The sequence below is a fragment of the Sycon ciliatum genome, chromosome 1 (assembly GCF_964019385.1).
Source record: "Sycon ciliatum chromosome 1, ocSycCili1.1, whole genome shotgun sequence".
Classification (NCBI taxonomy): domain Eukaryota; kingdom Metazoa; phylum Porifera; class Calcarea; order Leucosolenida; family Sycettidae; genus Sycon; species Sycon ciliatum.
In genome coordinates this window covers 24,239,782-24,261,375 of record NC_088643.1, presented here as the reverse complement: position 1 = coordinate 24,261,375, position 21,594 = coordinate 24,239,782, and the positions used below count along the sequence as shown (strand labels likewise).

The 21,594-nt window shown below is 46.9% G+C and overlaps 2 protein-coding genes across 3 annotated transcripts; both read right to left on the bottom strand.

The window, feature by feature from the left end:
- Window positions 1-161: 161 nt before the first annotated feature.
- LOC135819509 (thialysine N-epsilon-acetyltransferase-like) lies at window positions 162-6,137 on the bottom strand. Of its 2 annotated transcripts, none has more exons than XM_065332731.1 (6): window positions 5,121-6,137; window positions 3,978-4,032; window positions 2,597-2,665; window positions 1,847-1,951; window positions 1,117-1,157; window positions 162-791 (listed from the first exon to the last, which is right to left on the bottom strand). In XM_065332731.1, the coding sequence occupies exons 1-6, from the start codon at window positions 5,214-5,216 to the stop codon at window positions 630-632; spliced, it is 528 nt and encodes a 175-aa protein (XP_065188803.1). In that variant the 5' UTR covers window positions 5,217-6,137; the 3' UTR covers window positions 162-629. The 2 variants fall into 2 exon arrangements, with proteins under 2 accessions (XP_065188803.1, XP_065188811.1); XM_065332739.1 differs by having other exon boundaries at window positions 3,978-4,153; window positions 5,121-5,185.
- A 1,695-nt stretch (window positions 6,138-7,832) lies between these two features.
- On the bottom strand, window positions 7,833-17,198 carry LOC135819501 (thialysine N-epsilon-acetyltransferase-like). The gene is made up of 6 exons (XM_065332719.1): window positions 16,892-17,198; window positions 11,546-11,603; window positions 10,313-10,381; window positions 9,700-9,807; window positions 9,441-9,481; window positions 7,833-8,555 (listed from the first exon to the last, which is right to left on the bottom strand). Exons 1-6 carry the CDS (start codon window positions 16,958-16,960, stop codon window positions 8,397-8,399), a joined length of 504 nt encoding a protein of 167 aa, XP_065188791.1. The 5' UTR covers window positions 16,961-17,198; the 3' UTR covers window positions 7,833-8,396.
- Between the last annotated feature and the right edge of the window lie 4,396 nt (window positions 17,199-21,594).

The window sequence follows — 21,594 nt, the reverse complement described above, 5'->3', positions numbered from 1 at the left end:
TGCCAGTGAGTTGTGTATCTTGTAAAAAAACAACACTATGTCGCCCGTGAATACCGGCAAGAGTGCATAAACAGTTTATGGACTCCTGATACCGGTCATTGCCCTTTCAACGAAAAACGGCCCTAAAAGTAGCATGAAAAAATGTTTACTTGGATGCAGTACCGTTTTAGGTAGTCAGTATCAGTTTAGGTATGAGAGCAAAAGGCCAGATTAGGTGAACAGAAATGTTAGTAGTGATTCCGCTTCTCTAAGATGTAGTCCACGGATCTCCTGTGTCCTAGAAGAAGACAATGATTCAGAAATCAGATAAACTCTGTGAACCAGCCGGAGTACATAAATATAGTTAAGTTTGACTGTGCTGTCAGGGTATCTCTGATTGCTATAGCAACAGTCGAAATGCCAAGAATTCCTCACGATACTTCATGCTTGACAAGTACATGCACTCGCAGCTAGTTGTGTGTTGCAACTCAACAAGGCAATGTACTCGTACTTGGCCTCTTCACCTTTCCGTGGCGTTGGATCGGGTATCCTGTTATTGCTCAGACCTGCAGCAGAATTCATGTTCTGGCCACAGCAGGAAAGTAACTTGGCGGCACATCCGTGCACTGGGTGAATACTGTCTCCAATCATCACGTTGCTCCTTCAATGAGACCCATCATGCCTTCGACATCCAGCTGGAAGTCGGATACGTCAGAGCGGTCCTTTGCGCCTAAGCTTCTGTAGAAGTTTGCACTGGGCCGATCTAGGACGCCCTGCCATGTGAGGCTCCTGCAGTGGTTCTCTAAAGCAAGCTGAAACATCAAATTTGGGTGCCAAAGGCAAGACAATGACGCCAGAGAGGGGAGAAAGAAAGTGAAGCACGGAATCAGTTGGCAGTAGTTCAGTTCACAGAAGTTGTGCTGTCTGTCGGAATAGCTTATCCAGTGGTCGCTGCATGCCAATTCTCGTATTGTGTCTGACAGTCAAACATACAATACTGACCATATGCACGGCACTCGCATTCCTTTTGGGGTTATTCGAGGCCCAGTGGTCCTGGAAATTGACACCCAGTGTGTTGTTCACCAAGAGAATAAAGTTTGCATGCATACCTGCCGTTCCTTCGACTGCTATTCTCACCTTTGCCAGATGTCTCATGATAACTTTCCCATATCCTTTCCCTGGGGATCATTATCAAGTTGAGAGAACGCATGGAAAAAGAGAACACACCATCAGAGATGGCCAACTGCTGTTGCTAAATGAAAACGCAAAGAAAACGAAAAATAATACTTGTAACCCAACGTTGTAGAAATAGAAATGCATGGACCAGGCTACGATGCACGTGAGATCCACTGTACATCTGCCTTTCCTGATTTTGCCAGTCCCCGGCACGTCCATAAAGCTATCATAGCAGCGGGATACAGTACAGGGGAGATAGTATGACTGAAATGATTAATCTCAAACTGCAGCGGCAATGATGGAAATGATGTATTATCTGTATCATGCCTGTCATGATTGTCTGAAGCTATGGTCTGTGTTGTGGTTGACTTTACTCTTTAGTACTATTGACTAGCTTTTCATATAATACCTATTGATGTCTAGAGACAGACTGTCTAGCCTTCCCCTAGTGCGCTTATTGATACACTACCCAGCTGTCCAGCGGCTCTCCTTCCACTGCTCTCTATCTCGATATAGTCTTCTTCACACTCTATAAGTTCGCGTCTTCTTAACAATAAAATCAGTTCCAGGCAGTGACTGACGAGTTCGAGATCACAACAAATTATACATGCACAACAAGCCGCACCAGAGCTCTGGGCACTGTGGCTGTCAAGGCTCCTTGCACTTTCAGATTTAAATTGACTCGACTTACGGTGGTGTTCCGGCAAGACGAAAATGGCCTCCATGTACAGAGAGCGGCCACCGTATGAATACTTGTAGAAGTACATGGTGTAACCAATGGCCAATGCGGCTTCTCCTGTAACAAGACAAAGCCATGGAAGCATTACACATGCATCAGCTGTACGTGGCCAGTGCACTACAATGTACTTCAAGTACATGGTAGCAGTATACACGCTCATGTTTACGTTAACACGCATAGACGTATACCAGCTCTGAAGCAACCGTGCATGCTCAAGTGGTACAACACAGCTAGGCAACCTAGACCTAGTATAAGGCAGGCTGGAGGAATGGAACTAATGGTCATTATGCACATGGAAGAAGTGTGTTATTATTATTACGCACACACTCATGGCCAAGGCCAATCAAGGAGGAGGTGAGGGTGATTATAGCCAGCCATGGCTAGGCATCTGCACATCACTTCAAAGGTTCAACTGGCTCATTACATCCCTAGACTCTAGACTCTAGACATGACTTTGGATCCGCACTGGGAGGTAGCCTATTGGCTTAGTATAAAGTCACGGTCCATGATGGCTTCTGCAAGCACCGCGGAGTATTCCCAATGCTAGGGATGAGCCTCAGCTGATCCACACAGCGAAAGACAGCCGGATGGACTAGCGTGCCGTGGACGAATGCCTTTCTAGATGCTATGGGCAGTTTATGAACACATGGCCCGGTGTACCAAACACAATAGATGACCGGTACAGGTGGCTCGTACTCTTACCGTCTTTGACGAGCTCAAGCAGGAGAATGGTGAAGTAGCGTCGGTCTCCGAATCCATCCCGAATGAGATCTAGCCGCATATAAGAGAAATTACCACAGCCCACCACTAATAGTCCAATACTACAGGTCTTTGGGGGGGGGGGGGTGAATTATATGAATGCCCATTTGGCTCATGTCCGTCTTGTACCCGGGTAAAAGTGCAAAACATAGTGCCATGGTACATGCACCACTTGCACGTGTAGGTTATACTGTTGAACTTCAACAGAGCACTCCAAGGCTGAGCTCTAGTGCGGCACTATTTCCTATCCTGAGCCAGACCTTTGTGTAGTGGATCTGGGTCCATATTTGTGTTATAGTGTTTGACCTTTGTCTATGCATTATTCTACCCCATTGCCATTTATGTCTGACTGGTGACATCATGCATACTACGCACGTGCACCGTACGACCTTGTGGCATTCACACTGTATGCTGATGGCAACTCATGCTACTATAGGTTTTATTCTAGTAATTAGTTAGTTGAAAACAGGACGAAGTTGAGTGTTGTTGTGTGTTTTAGATGACTGCGAAAGTCATTACACTTTGCATGAGGAGCTCCATCTGCATTGCACATGTGTGGCCGGTAAGTAACTCTCAGATCGAAGACCGCATGGTGGCTTATTCATGGGTGGTAAGGTCTGCAAATCATCACCATGACAATATTGTGCATCCCTTAGCCCGCATGGATCACTGTTCCCATTTTGATCTCCTGGTAGACTGCCTTCTACTGAGTATAGTGCGTATCGGTTATCATAGCGTGGTCGTGTAAAAGAATATACCGCCTACAAGAATGAACTCTCATGTTTTCATAATCATAACATGGGTTTCAAGTGCACTTTTATTCTTACAAGCAATTTTATCGCATAGTAGAATAGATCAGTCCTAAGAATGGACTTTGTGTAGCAAAACATGCCAGATTAGTACAAAGTGTATCCGTAATCGCCTGTAGTAATAACATCTGTCCCATGCAGTTCTGATCTGACTCGCGTTGCGTCGTAGTGCTGCAGCCAGTGCAGGTTCAACTGTTGTGGTCATGTAACTCATGTTGGATAGCCACATGGTAAGCCTATGGGACTATGATCAGCCGCATGCACAGTAGCACTACGTTGCACGTACGATGATCTTCCTGCCCCTGTGCACATGCATATGATATGTCACACTTGATGTATCGTGTGTAAGAAGTATCGGAAATAAGAATAGAAAGTCGTTCTTCAAACACCCACGCTATTACCGATACCTACTGTACATGCACGGCATGTGATACTTTGTGCCGCCCGGATATCCAGAGATGTACATGACTGTGTACACTAATATGGCATGTGAAGGTCTGCAGAACTCCACTCACCTTCTGTCGTCACCATTTCGTGAAGTCCAGGCTCCTCAACGAAGGGGAGAAATGCCTGCAATATGACAGTAGAATGTAATAGCCGAGCCAACTGCACAGTGTTGCTCAATGAAATCCAGTTGCGTCACTCAAGTACGCGCCGGGCGTTGCGCAGCCATAGACCTGCAAGCACTGGGCTGCGGAATGATGCAAGGCGCAAACTTGACGGTTACACAGGTTTTCATCAAGTTGAGCAGCACTGCACATGTGCATGTGTATCATGGTGGACAGTAGCAGCTGGATCAGTGCCGGATAACCGAAGCAGCACTGAGCATTCTGCCAGTGACCTGGCTACGATTGTGTGTTTGAGTGCAGTGTCATAGTCATACACCATGGGTGCATGCATCCCAGTTGCATGGGCAACATCACACACCACGCATTCATGCAAGCCCGCACTAAGCCCCACTCCCACCCCGTACGGCCCACCGCAGAGAGGCACTGACACATTTCCGACATCGTGTCACTTGGCCAGGATAATACAGAGGCCGTCTGTGCTGACAACGGCATGAAGAAGTGCCCATATGCCATAGTATAGACACGCCTATCATCGGTGCCAAGGTGGATGCACAGAATCACACACAGTGGCAGCATAAGTGTGATAGGCTCGCTCTCGATCCCTATGCCGAAACCTCCAATATCTGTTTCGTGTTCCGTGGCGGGGCATGGCATGGCATGGCCACAACCGGCCCAATTCACCCAAGTCCTTGGTGGCCATTGGTTCACCCGTTGGAAGATCAACTGGTCAGGACCCATGCAGTAGTGTCTGCGAGTAGGCTGCATTGCAACGGTAGCTCAGTCTGCCCGACGATCCGGACCCGGCTCACCTTCCGTGATACATGTGCATGCACATTATGACCATGTGCAATGTTTGCTGCAATGCTCGGGTAGCCTAAGATTGTTCTCAGTCAGACGAAAGCGCCCAGATCTTCGAGGAGCTAGTAAACGCTCACCAGAAGCCCATCATAGACCTATGTGTACCGGTAGATCTAAATGTCACCCATGTAGATGATGGCAGGGGTACTGAAGTGCCCCCCCCCCCCCCCCCCTTAGACAAGCCTACAGCGTGTACAGTAGATAGCGAATTAATTATTAATTTTGTTTTACCTTGAGTAGTCCAGATACAGCAGGCATGTCCTCCGCCGTTGCCTCCCGAAGTCGGACTGGCTCCGCCATCGTCTCCTTCAGATCCTTCACGGACATGACACCCAGATGCAGTCTAGCCGTAAGGCGATGATCGGATTGGTTCAATATGACCCGGTCACTGGAACGTCGAAATGTCCGCTATTTCAGCGTGGACTGGTGTGTCCTTGGCTGTTCCAGATCCCTGCAATTTTGTTGCTGTCTGAAGTGAAAAAGGTGTGGGATCGATCCGGATGCTGCGAAACGTGCCACTACTGCACAAGAGGAGCATGCACGGCATCCGATAGATCTACGATTGAACAATTGTGGGGGTTTGCCTGTCTGCACCTTCACTAGCACACTGGCCCCACCCGATCAATGAAAACTCACAACCTACGGCTCAGTACGCGCAAAACTCTTCCATACGATACTATCGATAGACTAGAGAATGGCGCTACCGATCCGAACACTAGTCTACGCTGTAATGCTACAAAGTAGTAATAAGCTTACATAATCTGCTGGGGTGACGACTACACCATAGCTCAGTGGTTAGAGCATCGCTAGCTACAAGCGAGGGTCCCTGGCCTGGTTCGAGTCATGGTGGTGACATGACAGTCAATTTTTTCTTCAGACTTTTCCCGTTTGTGTCTTTCCCTCAAACTAGTACTACTTACTAACTTAGTACTTGTAGTCCAGATAATTATTATTATAATGATAATCATAAATGAAGTGGTACCAGGGAGGCGTACAACTCGCAGTGGCGGCCCATTCATTGCAACGACAGCCGCTAATGCAGTAATGGGCGTAGATCTACTCCTGAGGCTGTCAACTCAGGTTGAGCGACGCAAGTAACAGTTGAGCCTTGGCCTTGTCGCCACCAGGTAGATCTACAATCATGATGATGACCAAGAGTGGGCAAGATGACCAAGATGACTGATTGTACAGGATCGATACAAGAAAGACTAAGTAAGTAAAGAAACACGTTACTATCGTTACTACGTTAGTTACAACCCCGATATCCCTGGTTACAACCAACGACGGTTCGTGCAACATACCGCCTTACCGGTAGCCCTTCGAGTTCGAGGCGGCGCAGACAGCACAATCAGTCATGCACATATGCCTCAGATGAGTCAGAACTGATTGTTGGATGTATTCAAGACCATTTCAAGTAATAGTTGTAGTCACCTTTGTCATGGTTTGCTAGCAGTCTAATAATGATAAATTCTTGACTCTTCTCAAGTTCTGGGCCATGGCATGGGACAGACGCAACTACCGATAATGTCGGCTCTAAGGGTTGGGTCTGTCGGGCTTCGTTTCGAAGGGCACTTAATTTTATACTCACTATGATAGTCACATTGGCCTAATTGGGTTGATCTGCTTACTAAACAGTTTAACCTAAAGGCAGTCGCACATCTGACTGCATAATCCCCACGACGCAGCTCACCAGATCAAGGTATGGGTTCTCTTCCCTCAGTATAGTCGAGTCGAGCGAGTTGCAACTCCCGGTGCCGGAAGGCGGGCTCACACCCCTACATGGTTACTTCCCCTTGTCTAACCATGCTAACCCCCAAGACGAAAATAATGATAGTAGCCGACTGGGGAAAAAAAAGAAGAAAAAAAGCTGGGGACATTTGCAACAAAGCAACATAGGCCCCTGCTGGCCCATTATCCACCAGACATGATTCGGCGAGCATCGGAAAACAGTGCAACCCCACACATCTTTACTTATAAAAGAGAGGCACCTGTGACGTGTGTCTGTGTGTGTGTGTCACGCTCCTTATAAAGAAGAGGCACCTGTGACGTGTGTTTTGTGTCACGCTGCCCTGAGCACGCGAAGCGTGCGAACAGTGTAGCACAGTGTAGCTAGCTAGCGGCCGCAGAAGCACTGAGCACGCGAAGCGTGCGAATCGTGTAGCTAGCGGAAGCAGCCACAGAAGCACTGAGCATGCGAAGCGTGCGAATCGGGTAGCCACCACCACGTGCTGAGCACGCGAAGCGTGCGAACAGTGTAGGTGGTAGCAGCCACGATCAGTACGAGTAGCAGTAGCAGCCGCGCGCAGAAGCACTGAGCACGCGAAGCGTGCGAATCATGTAGCCACCTAGCCTAGGCCATAGGTAGCACTAGCAGCCGCACAAGCGCTGCGGACCACGTGAACCGTTCTCTGCAAATAGAAACATCTGCAACAAAAGGATACAAAAGATCTGCACTGACTGCACTCTGCATCTGATCTGCAGTGAACAGCGCATCACACTTTTGTTCGTATTAAAAGTTTATGAATTTTTTGAGCCGCTTCATCCGCCACCAGGTGATGGACAACCCTGACCAGCCTCCCGAAGGCGTAACAGACGTCCCTCCTTCTCCTTCCAACCATGACGAACCTTCCTCACCAGGACTTCAGCGGTCTGGCCACCACCACGTGCTGAGCAAGTGTGCTGTTTATGTACTTGCTTCACCCGCATGCCACATTCGGCCAGGCAACGCTGGCCTGGGGTGCTGCTAGTTATGTATGCAAGCTCACCCTTGATGGTCGAGAGCTGGGACGGAATCGAACGCGAAGAACAGGCTTGCACGATGGATGGAGATTGGAGAAAATGAGTCTGATACAGAAAGAATGCTGGCTTGAAGCACCTGGACACGAGTCACAGACTCGACGAAGAGCTCTTTGCAGCACAACACACAACGTCACAAGCGGCAAAGTGGGTAGACGTAGATTCGAATATTCTGCGTAGAGCACAACATAATAATTACATGTATACTTCGAAAGAATCACGTGCGGATGGGAAATAATTGCAAATAAAGTGAAATAATTTCACGCAACAGTGGAAAAACTTGCACACAACACACTAAGGAGTAAAAATAGAAAAAAACTTCCACTGAATCGTCGTCAAGACAACCTGGGATGCACCAGGGGCAACAAAAAACCCCACAAAAAGATAAGTTAAGACTGGGACATGTAGCCTTCCTTCACCAGTGACCAGCATTGGCGACGAAAGCTTAGAAGAACAAGTCAGACGAAAGTGACTGAGTGACCAGGCAACATCGCACTGTGCAATGCGAAGATGGATGTGCCCTAATGCATGTTGCTATGGTGAATTTGACAAAATTGATCACACGAAATTCAGCCCATGACACAACCCATGGACACAAAATATGATAAATACAAAGAAAAGAAAATGCCCTCACACACCTATTTATATCCCGGCAATATTATGTCGTGACTATCGTGAAAGACAATGGCTAGTGCCACTCTCGCATCCGAATCACGGTTCCTCCAGGAGACTGGCCATGCCTTGCACATCCAACTTGAAATTGCTCCAGGCTGAGTTGCAGCCAGCTCCAACAGCATTGTAGAAATGGGTACAGTCTCTCTCCTTGATTCCTTGCCAAGACAACCTCTCACATTTGTTATCCAACGCAATCTGATAGCCGTGAAGATCAACAAGAGAGAGAGAGAGAGAGAGAGAGAGAGAGAGAGAGAGAGAGAGAGAGAGAGAGAGAGAGAGAGAGAGACATAGTTCATAACGGAAGGAGCATCCAACAAACACTAATGCGATGCATCTCAGGAAAAAAAACATCGGGAAACAAATACCGTTGATGTACAGTAAACCATCAACAGAGCGCTCTATCACTTCGATCCCTTCCGCGCTCTGATCAGGGGCGGTGCAGATGAGAGAGCTCGTCACGGTTCTGTATGACGTGAATCCAGGGTCGGTCACGTTGCACTAGTAGTATGGTGTAGATGGTGTGTCCACATCGAGTGGATTGATCATCAACACTAACAAAGGTCAAAGGGTGCGAAATAAAGTCCCCTTGCATGCAGCTCTTGCAGTGCAATTTGGCACCTGGTACTACTTCAAGTAGTACTAGTAGTTTGTTTCCAGGCAAAAGAAAAAAGGTGGGGTGCTGGGGAAAGACAGTGGGTGGGCTACATGATGTATAGTGAGACTCCTTTATCCGGGACAGTTAGCAGTTTCGACCTTGTTGCCTACAAGGTATCCTGGGTGGATCTCAAGAGTGACTTAACCAACTCTAATGAAATCAAGTGAGCAAATATACAATATTGATCAGCTCATACAGACCCACACAGTTTCGCAATGTTCATCTCCAATGGCTTTCATCTACTACATAGAAATCCCTGCTTGTGTTGACGAAAACAATATCCAATCAGAGATGTTGCACGATGGGTTCTACACAGAGAAACTGGCAACAGGACCAAAAAGTAATTACGGCTGCAGTTTCCACACTGAGGTCCCTGAATTAATTTGTAAAAGCACTGCTCAGCAGAGTTCACAGTAGCCGCTTACCTTAGCCAAGTGTTTCAGAATAAATTTCCCGAATCCTTTTCCTGTGATGGAGAGGACATGTACACACGCACACCCACACCCACACACACATTCAGATACAAAAACTGTAAGACCACTTAACTCCAAGGTATTCTGAATGGATGGTCACGGTATGCAGTGCATACTTCTCAGAATCTCTACTAGAGAAGAATAGAAATTTTAGCACACACACAGTACAACTTAATAGAGATAGCAATGTGGATGCCAGTCAGCCACTCACGATGATGTTCAGGCAGCACAAAGATGTCCTCCATGAAGAGCACACGGCCTGACCATGTTGAATATGCAAAGTAGTACAGAGTGTAGCCTGCGACTTGTGGCGGTTTGCCTGTAACACACGGCCGACATACCAGTCAAACGTTCAGTAAAGAGAATGGGAGCATGTGAGTCTCAATTTCTTGCATAAGCAGAGCTGCATAGAAGCACTTTATTATTAGTATTATTATTTTACTTGAAGTGCACATGAAATATTTGTCTTTGAACTCCCTAGTCATCTAACCAATGCATGGTGCTGGTTTTCCTCATGTGTCTGCATGCGTGCATAACTATAAGCTATAAAGTTGCATTCAACCCCACAACATCCTGCGCTGGCAGATGACGCCATCCCACCAGATTGGCAATGAGTTGCTAGAAAGCAGGCGCTGTATATGTACATGCACTGCAAAGCCTACTCTAGCTAGCCAAGTCCGTAAGGAGTAGAAAGTAGGCTACTCACTACGGTGGCATTGCTATGGACATGACGCATAGGTACATGCATGTGTTAGGAACACTGGTGGAAGTCGGGCACCACACAATGCACATTTCTTTGCATGATGAGCATGCTATCAACGTACCATCCTCAAGAACTTCAAGAAAGAGGCAAGTGAAGCAGGGCTTATCGCCGAAGCCATCTCGGACAAGGTCTAGGAGAGAAGATGGCAAAGAAACACTTGTGTGAATGAGAGCGGCAAGGGTGGTCAGGATGAGGAGGAGCAGGTAGTAAAGGTCCACTCAGAGAGTGCTATTGTAGTTCATACAATACTCAGTCAGAACACGGAAGTAAGTTAGCTTGATGAACTTTCAAAGGATTCCAGCAGAAGAGCAAAGCAGTCAACAAAGGAACAACAACAATACAGGTTTACCCTCGTTAGTATACAACCCCGGGGGTTTCAACATTTTTGTGCTATAACGAGTTTTATCTACTATCAGGGCTTGCACATTTTTTCTGCTGTTTTACATCATTCATATCGTATCCGCCTCAGAAATGATGTTTCCTCATTTAATATAAGACATTGTTTTCCCCAGACCCCTGTACAAGACAACCTGTTATAAGATAATTTTCCGACAGACCCCTATACAAGACAACATGAAACATCGATCGAGGTATCCATGGCCATTTGCTTTGTCTTGAAATGAGGGAATCGAAAATGTGGGACAGCTGAAGATGGCGTTATAACTTATAACGAATTTCGTCTACAAACAAAATTTAATGATCTCTTCTCCGGACTTGCATGTACGACTGCTATACGCATTTCATCAGGGGATCTTGGATCGTTGTCTACCAAGGAGGTTTTGTCTTGTAACCGATGTTGTACCAACAAGGGTAGGCCTGTACTTGAAAAGTCATAGCAGTTTTCAAGAAACATCTTAGAAGAGATCCGTTGAAGTATCCGAATAGAACGGGTGCTGTCAACCTCGCCATTCCCTTTGGAATTGTCATAGCAATGAGATTTTCCTGGCGTGCCTCCCACATGATAAATTGATAATGGGCTTCCCTTATCGTATGTGCACGTTTTGTCGTAAGTACTACAGGAAATGCACACCAAAGGCACTAATCCACCTCTCCCATCGGATGATGTTGTGGAGTTTCGAGGAGTTTCGGGGAGACTTTCGTTTTCTGAAGAGGCCAATAATCTACCTCTTCAGAAAAACGAAACTCCTCGAAAAGTTCAAGTACTTTCTCCAGTAAGGAAAAAGACTTTCCAAAACCACTACAATGATAGCAATGGCATGTGTCTGTGTGTGAAAGTAAGGGAGATGAACCACAATAAGTAACCATAATATGCCGGGCAACAACACTGGCTTACCTTCAACAGTGATAGTCACTGCATCACCGGGTGCATTCGAAACAAACGGCAAAAATGCCTGCACAGCAGAGCACGCCAACAACAACAACAACAACAACAATATCTCTTATTGGCCACTGGCTATCGTGAGAATAAAGATTTGAAACAACAACAACAACAACAACAACAACAACAACAACAACAACAACAACAACAACAACAGCAGCAGCAGCAGCAGCAGCAGCAGCAGCAGCAGCAGCAGCAGCAGCAGGAACTGCAGGAACAAAAACAATACAGATCCGGCATTCAGAGGAACTCTTGAAAACATTGTACAGGTCTACGAGATTCCATGGGCGAGCAAAGCTCAGTGCGCGCAATGTGTGCATGTTAGTGAGTTAAGGTGTACTGCACAATACGCCTCCAATGATCCTCGTCACCACTCTCCTAAGAGTCCTTCCTCCTGGTGCTGAGTGATGCCGCCGCATCAAGGGGGATGTGTCCCAAGTCACACCAAGAGTCCATGAACAAGAGTATGCAACTGTGATCTCTTTTCTATGGGCCAGAAGTGTGGCGTGCTGCCTTCAATACATCATTCAGCTGCGGTCCGCGCACTGCGGAAAATCAAACACCACGCTTTCCCTCAGGTTTGAAATGAACTCTCATACGGAACTGGAGCTCACGCGCCCAAACTTTAGAAATAGCGTGGGTACTCCAACCAATCAAGCAAAACGGTTGTGCTGGTGCAAGAAGTTGTGGGTTTGAGTGCATGCATTCAGAGTGTGGTGGAGGCAAGCTAAGTAATGAAGGCAGCGCGACGCACACAGACTCACAACCACAGTTGCATGATCTTGTTTATGATGGACTCTTGGCGACACCCTATTGGATAATCATGCGGTTTAGGGTCCGAAATTATTTCGAACTTTTCCAGTGTTCTGTGTCAACTGCCACATGCTTTCCGAGAGTACAGCAACTTTCCCTCTTTTTTTGCTTTGTGCGTTTCAAAGTTTTGTTTCCTTTGTCAAAGCGTTCACTTTCACGTAACCCGTCGTAATAGCTGGGTGTCCCCACCATCGTGCCGAACTGAATCAAAGCTTACTTTGGTCTGGCCTTTTATTATTACCGGTATCATACGATTGGGAGAACCTCAATTTTAAATGCAAACTTTAATATTATTATTACTTGCATGTATGCGTTGGAGTCAACCATGCAAGCATGATTCACACTGTGACTTCGCTTATGCTGAACATGATAAACAGGACTATGACAGGGAAAAAATTGAGCTAGAACGATGATATATCATTATATCATATACAATGTAGGAATGGGTTTGCTCCCACACTGGAGCTCGCGCTATTCCGCCGACGACTTGACACTTGACTGACTCACGACTGCCATCCAGAGAACACGAGAAGTCCATTGAACCTTCGACTCGGCAAACCTGCAAGAAAGCACCACTCCCTGCTCAATACACAGTGTTTCGGGGAAATCACCCCTCATCAGTTGAGTTGATGAGCGAGGTGTTTGTCGCGCTGGAAACGGAGTGTCTCTGTAAGTTTGTATCCCTGGTGATGTTTGTGCCTGGACAGCACTATATAAGTGGTGCTCTTCAGGCACAGTCTTCCTCAGCCTACTCAAGCTCAACTGATGAGGGGTGAATTCCCCGAAACACTGTGTATTGAGCAGGGAGCGGTGCTTACTTGCAGGTTTGCCGAGTTGAAGGTTCGATGGACTTTTCGTGTTCTCTGGATGGCAGTCGTGAGTCAGTCAAGTATCAAGTCGTCGGCGGAATAGCGCGAGCTCCAGTGTGGGAGCAAACCCATTCCTAAACAAAATCATCGCCGAAGTCGCAACCTCTATTTCATATACAATGTAGCTCATGGGTATTGAAGATATGTTATTTATGAATATGTCTATATGTCATTTATGAATTTTGCAGCCTGAGCGATCATAATAGTGCTACTTCCTGAGTTTGACTGTTCAGGATCTGTCGGAATATCACGATGCACAGATCTTCATGCATAGATCTCGCCATGCGGGTCGGTCATGGGCAATGGCTTGCAGGCTCTGCAGAGCGTCTAGGTTCCCGAGCAATCCGGCATTGGCTTGGCGCAGATCTCCCACCTATGCCTGCGGCAGGGTCGTCCGCGGTCTACCCCTCCAGCATTGCTGTCGCTGATTGGCGAAGAACGCGAACATAGCCATAACAGCTGGGGATTCATGCGCCATCCGCAGGATGTGGCCAAACAGCCTCCAGCGTGATCTCTTGACCATGACACTCAAGGGTTCAGTCTCGCATCTGGCATAGAGAGCATCATTCGGTATTATTTGTGGCCATTTCACGCCGATGAGTGACCTTAACTGACGGCGGTGGAAGGAATCCAGGCGAGACAGAACGGTCACACTGACCCCCCATGTACCCGAGTTGTACGTGAGTACAACTCGCTACCACAGTGGTCCCTGGTCATCAACCGGGACAAAACTGACTATACAGACGTCTTCAGAAGTGCAGACAGAGTTCAATTCTTTCAGTGAACCTACAGTAGCGGTGATTCTCTCTGGATGTACCCATCCCCACTGTCACATGCCATACCGCCACCGCACCTTCACACAAGTTTGTATACCACCTTGTACACAATAGGTTCACAATTTGAAATTTTCAGGGAAAATTGAAAGTACATGGATGCTCGACATGAACGTGCAACGGCACCGTACGAGTACTCGAAGTTCACACTCTGCCGATTTTTTTGCATGTACGCGTCTCTCACTTTTAGCGCCATGGCGTTAAAACCGAGGCTATTTTCTCCAAAAAAACAGCAATGTTTCACCTATAACGCCATGGCTTTATATGCGCGGAAATACGGTATCACTTTGTCCTTCTTTCTTTCTCTTTTTTCATTTGCAAGTTAAGTTAGAACACACATTCGTGATTGCTCTCGCTTTCATTGTTAAAATTCATACTTGTAAATTTCACTGCTGTTGTTCTAGGTGTTATTTCTCTAACTTAGGTATTCTATAATAGTTCAATTTATTCCCGTAGCTATGCAGAAGACGTTACTTCAGTAACGTCTGGCGCTAGCCAGGGTCCACACAGCTTTAATTTGGTGTTTGTTTGTGTGTTTGTGTCACGCCTGGCGCTATTTTGTATCTATCCCGTACTGTACCGTACCAGCAAAGACAGCTGGCTACAATATTTTTGTTTGTTTGTGCCATCGACATGCCTGGCGCTATCCCGTACCTGTCCCGTATCATCAAGAGTACGGTACCATCAAGAGAATGAGTATATATGCGAAGTGTATGGGGGGAATGCATTCAGTGCAGTAACATTAAATTTTGTGTGGATTTGTGTGCGAGGCCGAGATCCCACTAGCAGGCTGGCTGGGCCGCCTGTCGACCAGCCCGGAAATCGCATGTAGGCCGATAGCATAATAATTATAACGTATATACAGTCATGTAGATGTATAGCAGGGAGTCATATTATGTAAACGACTCCCTGCTGTATGGGGAGATTTTCTGGAAAGAAATACGAAGTAGGGAGACGAGTAAATGCAATCAGAATGGATGTTAGTTGCCGTCAGTATAATAATAAGAAGAAGAAGAAGAAGAACGCCCGTGATCGGCAGAGTCAGCGCCGGTCCCAGGAAACGTCAGGACAGACATCCCGTCGACTCCAGAACGCCCGTCATCGGCAGAGTCAGCGCCGGTCCCATAGCTATGCAGAAGACGCTACTTGTACTTCAGTATCTCATTGAAACGTTTTTGCAAAACAATGATGTAGCTAATCAAAGGAAAAAGCATTTCCATCAGTTCTAACAACATGCACGATGAGCTAGGCAACAAAGCATAGCGCAGGGCCCTGAGCTTCCAAGCTCTCTCGTTTCATAAAGTTTTGATTTGAAGTTTTTTTTCGGTTTGCGTTTGAAAATCTTTATTTTACACATGCATTTTCCTGATTTCTTCTCCAGTCATGGCTGTTAGCTGCACTTGGATCGCGGCAACTTAGTTTTCTGCACGTGAACCATGAAGAATCAATGCATACTCATGCATAGCCAGTCAGCTGGCCTGCTCGCCCACGCATTTGACAGGTAACAATTCCATCAAATTTGAGATATCGCTTCGTTCCAAGTCTCAAAACAGTTCTGAAGTCATCAAAACACGCTGGTAATCGATGGCTATTCAATGTTAACATCTTCAGGAAGACTTCAGCCGTTTCCCGAGAGTTTGGGCATCGCTGCCGTTAATTTCCACGGTGTGCTTCTTCCTCCTGTCTGGAGCTACAAATTGCATCCTGGAGTTATTTGAAAGGTATTTCGTGCGGGCTGTGGGGGGGGGGGGGGGGGTTCCAACAGGCATAAACTGACTTCGTTATAGGATAACTGGTAACTTTCACCCTTCAAGGAGGTAGAGCAATGAGAATTTTTTTGTGGCGGTCGTGGCTGTATTTGTGGACTTCCAAGGCTTTCATTCTGCCTGATACTACTCTCTACTGTATTGAAATCGTTGTTTAGGCACCTGTAGCTGTCTTATTTGGTAGATCTGCTGTTTTCAGTCACTTGGGACACTTTGTCTTTGTAAAGTTCTCGAGTAAGACCCTAATTCTTGACTGGAGTCACGACGTGAATTGTATTTGCTGGGCGTTCACGCAGTTGTCCTTATCATAATAGTCAATATCTGCTTGCTGGGCGGACTAGCGGCTAGAATAGGGATGACCAAATGGTCCAAGTGTGTACACGATTATTGTTTCCATCATCGTGAAATGAGCGTTGTGGAATTGCAGTCGTCTGCCTTTGGCACTGAGGACCTGAGGAGAGTTGATTGTTACTTCTGCTCAGCAATGAAGCGATCATCAGCTCTCTTTGTTCTAATTATTGAGAGGACATACCGGCATCGCAATCAAGTAAAGATTAGGCAAACCTCACCAACCTCCAACAAGAGTCGAAGATATTTTCTCCAAATGCACAGACGATCTTTGTGAGTTTGTGACTTGCATTTGCGTGCATACCTGAGCAAGTCACGGACCACGGCACGTGCGCGGTTACCATGCTATCTCGAACCGACGCCATCTGTCTAAGTTGCCGCTTCTTGACAGCCGTGCAGTGCTAGCTGGTGTTGATTTACAGTTTATACATGATTTTTGCATTTCATGATTGTTTGTTACATGAATTTGTAATGGTATTATGTTGGCATCATTTATTCTATTTATCGCATTATTTTTTATTCACTGGTTTGAGGGACATTAATTTTTTTAATAACATTATTTTGGGGTTTCGATAGGGTTACATTTGGGTTACATTTGCCAGTAAAATCCTCTGATGAGATGGCAACGATGGCCGGGACTTATTTTATTTACTAAGTGACATGCACTTTTACCTCGATTAGAGATCGAAGAGTTGGCATGTCCTCAGCTGTTGTCTCGCGAATCCGAACATTCTCCGCCATTCTGCTAGCTACCCGTCTGCTGAAGTAACAGTTAGTTCACACTATTGCAACAATGCTATTTGACGATAAAGGCAATGGTAGGAAGTTACTACTACTAGTACTAGGAACATCTTCAGCTCAAGCATGCAAACATGGCCACAACTGTCTCTAGACTCTAACTCTTCTCTGTCTGAAACAGTGCAGAATGTTATGATAGAGAAGTAGAGAAAAATGAAGGGGGTAGATATATCTACGTTCGACAGAACCCACGTGCGCGTGCCACATGCAGGTTCAAATTCAAACATGCGATGCATGCATGCGCCCTTTCACGTGGTGCATAATGGAATCATCGTACCCGGGTACGATGATTCCATTATGCACCACGTACCACCGTACCATGCATGGTACGATGGGCCCACGTGACGTGCAGCTGCAGTGCAGAATACTTAGTAACAGTCCGTTTCAAAAAGATTTACAACCCTGGCGATCGCCCGCGGAGTTTGGCGTCTTACCGTATGAGCACTCGAGCGCTGCCTGGAAAAACTCACTGTGAACTCGAAGAAATATTCCGCGCGAAAGCAGGAAAAATGACAACTCACTCACGTTGACACAGTCATGGACGTACGTCTGGTTTACAACAAACGAGTTCTTCCTCGTATCGATAATGGAGTCAGAGAGGACATGTCGAAACGTTAGTGTTGTAAATGTTGACGAGCGGCATGTGTCCCAATCCGTTTTGTGACCAAAATAGTTTCTTTGAGCTGCGATGCAATTAAATTGCATCGCATTATTTACTCACCGGGTGACGAAAACGACATCGACACGGACTCATTCCCAAGGCCATGACTTGGCAAAGCTATCCGTGTGACTTCGACGACATTTTGAGAAAAACAGACGCTTGTGAACGCTGATAGAAGACGGCGTTGACTGCTAAATTCAAATAAATTGGCGATCTTGAAATACTAAAAATAAATCTCAAAAAGCTACAGCGCGATGACTTCCATATTCACTCACACCATTGCAGTGTTGTGGGTGTGTTCACATGGCGTGAGCCAGTCAAGTGTCAGTCAGTTCGGCAGGAAGCGCGACCTCCAACAACAAGTCGTTTGGTGCAGCCATCTTCTTTGTCTTGTACCAGCTTGATCACCAAAACAATGAAAAAAAGTTTGACTTGAGGATAGGTTGGGATTTGAACTCACAACTTCATGGTCAGCAGACAGCATTCATAACCACAAGGCCAAAAAGGAAAGGATAAATCGTGGGTTTTGATAAAAAAATCGATACTGGCTTCCTGGGCAAATTGTAAACCATGGGAAAAGGCCGGAAACCTGGCCGAAATTCTAACTCCTTAACGGTTGGTCCAATTGTTCCGAAACCTTCACAGAACAATTTGCCGTGTCCTAACAAGCCATTCTATGTACTTTGTTGTCCAAATAGTAGTCATGGCTCGGCCTACATCGATATTTTGCCGCACAATTTTGCCACAAATTTTTCGATATTCTGCTTTGCATTTCCTTTCTCCGTCGATATTTGGCCCGCGATCTGCTAAAACCACCCTTCGGTGCTGTGTAATTTTTCGGAGAAAATGAAGAAAACGTCAGCACGTCTCGATTTTCTAATCATCGCAGCTCGCAGGTGACAGTCATGGCGGAAGGAGGACGAAGGCGCTCGTTCGCACAAATTGTTGTCGGATTCTCGGCAGCGGAGTCGTCAGCACTGCCGAATAACGATATATCGTTCTTCGGGTGGTCAGATCAAGATTCTGACGACCAGAGCGATGACGAATCGACCGACGCCTCTCCGCTCCTGACCCTGCCGATCGCGCTTGCGATCGATGCGGAGAGGAATTTGGACGAGGCGCCAGCGCTACAGCCAGCACAAGCCCTCGCCGCCCGAGGACAGGGCCAACCTAAGAAATCCCGTGGCCAGGCGGCGCCCAGTACTGTTGAAGAGGTACAGGCGCGAGTGGACAAGGGCTGCAGTTGTGCCGATGTCAACTGTTTCAAGAACGTGTCACCGGATACTCTACTCACTGAACGCAACACAGCGCTGGCAATGACGAACGAAGAGCTGTGCTGTTACGTCGCTGGAATTGTGGAAAGCTCGACGTGTTTAGACGACGCGGTGCAGTTACTTCTCACCATGGAAGCATCGCACAACGGATGCAGCGCGGAGAAAAGTGCGGTCCACCTATCGCTATGAAGTGGATGGTGACGAAGTGTGCCAGACTGTTTTCATGTACGCACATAATCATTAGGCCATCATTTTTTATAGCTACTAGCAGCACCCCCGCCAGCGTTGCCTGGCCGAATGTGGCATGCGGGTGAAGCAAGTACATGAACAGCACACGTGCTCAGCACGTGGTGGTGGCCAGACCGCTGAAGTCCTGGTGAGGGCCGTTCTTCATCGTTGGAAGGAGAAGGGGGACGTCTGTTACCATAGTTACGCCTTCGGGAGGCTGGTCAGGGTTGTCCATCACCTAGTACCTGGTGGCGGATGAAGCGGCTCAAAAAATTCAAAAACTTACGAACAAAAGTGCGATGCGCTCTTCACTGCAGATCAGATGCAGAGTACAGTCAGTGCAGATCTTTTGTATCCTTTTGTTGCAGATGTTTCTATTTGCAGAGAACGGTTCACGTGGTCCGCAGCGCTTGTGGGGCTGCTAGTGCTACCTATGGCCTAGGCTAGGTGGCTACATGATCCGGACGCTTCGCGTGCTCAGTGCTTCTGCGCGCGGCTGCTACTGCTACTCGTACTGATCGTGTCTGCTATAGTATAAGTATAAGCGCTACCACCGTAGAAATAAAAAATCCGAAGGAAATACGACAATTTTACTGCGTCTGTAGCTTGTGTTGTAGCGCACCCATGTTCTGAATTCCTGCTGGGTGGGTCAAGCCAGACTCTCTTCCCTGTTCCATCGCCTCTCCAAAAGTATATTCTGACATTGTTGAGATTTACAGATGAGAAATTGCCCACCTGTCAAATCGTTTCTGATTCGAGCCCCGGGTCTACGTACGTACTATACACTGTTCGCACGCTTCGCGTGCTCAGCACGTGGTGGTGGCTACACGATTCGAACGCTTCGCGTGCTGCTCAGTGCTTCTGTGGCTGCTTCCGCTAGCTACACGATTCGCACGCTTCGCGTGCTCAGTGCTTCTGCGGCCGCTAGCTACACTGTGCTACACTGTTCGCACGCTTCGCGTGCTCAGGGCAGCGCTGCTCCGCAGCGCTTCAGCGTGACACAAAAACACACGTCACAGGTGCCTCTTCTTTATAAGGAGCGTGACACACACACACACACACACACAGACACACGTCACAGGTGCCTCTCTTTTATAAGTAAAGATGTTTCGCGTCGTCCGCACGCATACGTTTTGATTTTTTTCGGAAAAAAATAAAAAAATCTTACATGCACGGTGAGTGTACGATCGTGTGAGTCATCAGTGTGGACCATGTACCAGGCTGGTTGCATATACGGCGAAGCTGAGATTCAGAAATGGCCTCTAGATCTAGGCCAGCGTTGGTAAATCGTTTGTTCCGCATCTGGGAGCAATACTTTATGAGCTAACACCAGACAGCATTGATCGCCTCAAGCTGAGAGGATGCGTCGTTCCGGAGGTCTTTGCACCGCTGCTGAAGTCTGAGTACAATAATCCAGCGAAGCATAGGCACCAACGGTTGCCTCCTCTGTCCAAAGTGAATATTTCCTCATGCTGATAACCCAGATGTTGTGCTTCGATGTACAATTTTTCTTTCGAATGTACACCATGCACGAGCTATTGTGCTACTGCTATGTACAGTCCATACACCTCTGTCTCTGATATACATGATGAGCCTTTTTTTATTATTTTGCAACTTTTTCTTTTTTTCCACCTCTCGCATATGATTCTGGAAGTTGAACTGACGCGAAACATAGATATAAAAAATGATGGCCTTATGTAAAGGAGTGGAAGCTAAAACAAATATTAATTAAGGCGGATGTCTATGAGTATGAGCATGCTGTCGCTCCCCCTCAGCACACACGTGAGGGTACTTTGCCCTGGAATGCACTGCCTGCAACTATGGTGACATCAATGGACTTCCCCAGCCTGCTGCCCCAGGGCCAGAGGCCCGCTCCAACTTACCTGCCATGTGCTACTACCAAGAAGCATGCGCATACTGAATATATCAAGGCTGGAAGAACAGCAGCATACACAACGTTCCTGAAAATATGGAGCAGTGAGTGCAGTGATGTGATAATTATGAGGCCAAAAGAAGATGTGTGCGGTGTATGTTCCGATCTGCAGTCTCAGATCGTAAGGGCAAGAACGGCAGAAACTCGCTGACGCACTCAAAGCTCATATTGATGAAGCTAACGTGGCCCGTGACCTTTATCAAAAGTGTATTACTGCCTGGTATCTGATCATCTGCCAGCGACGCTCCAGAAGGCTGGAATCTCACGGAGTGTGCAAAGTACTTGCACCAACAGATTCGTCAGTACTGCCACGCAGAGAGCAGAGATATCACCTGCCCAGCACCAGACCAAGCAGAGCCAATGTCCTAATTATATGTTCGGAACATACATAGTAGAATACTGGATAACTGTGCAAAATAGTTTTTCTCTGTACATAGACAGGTATACGACAGGCGTATGAAGCCTCAGATATGAATTATAG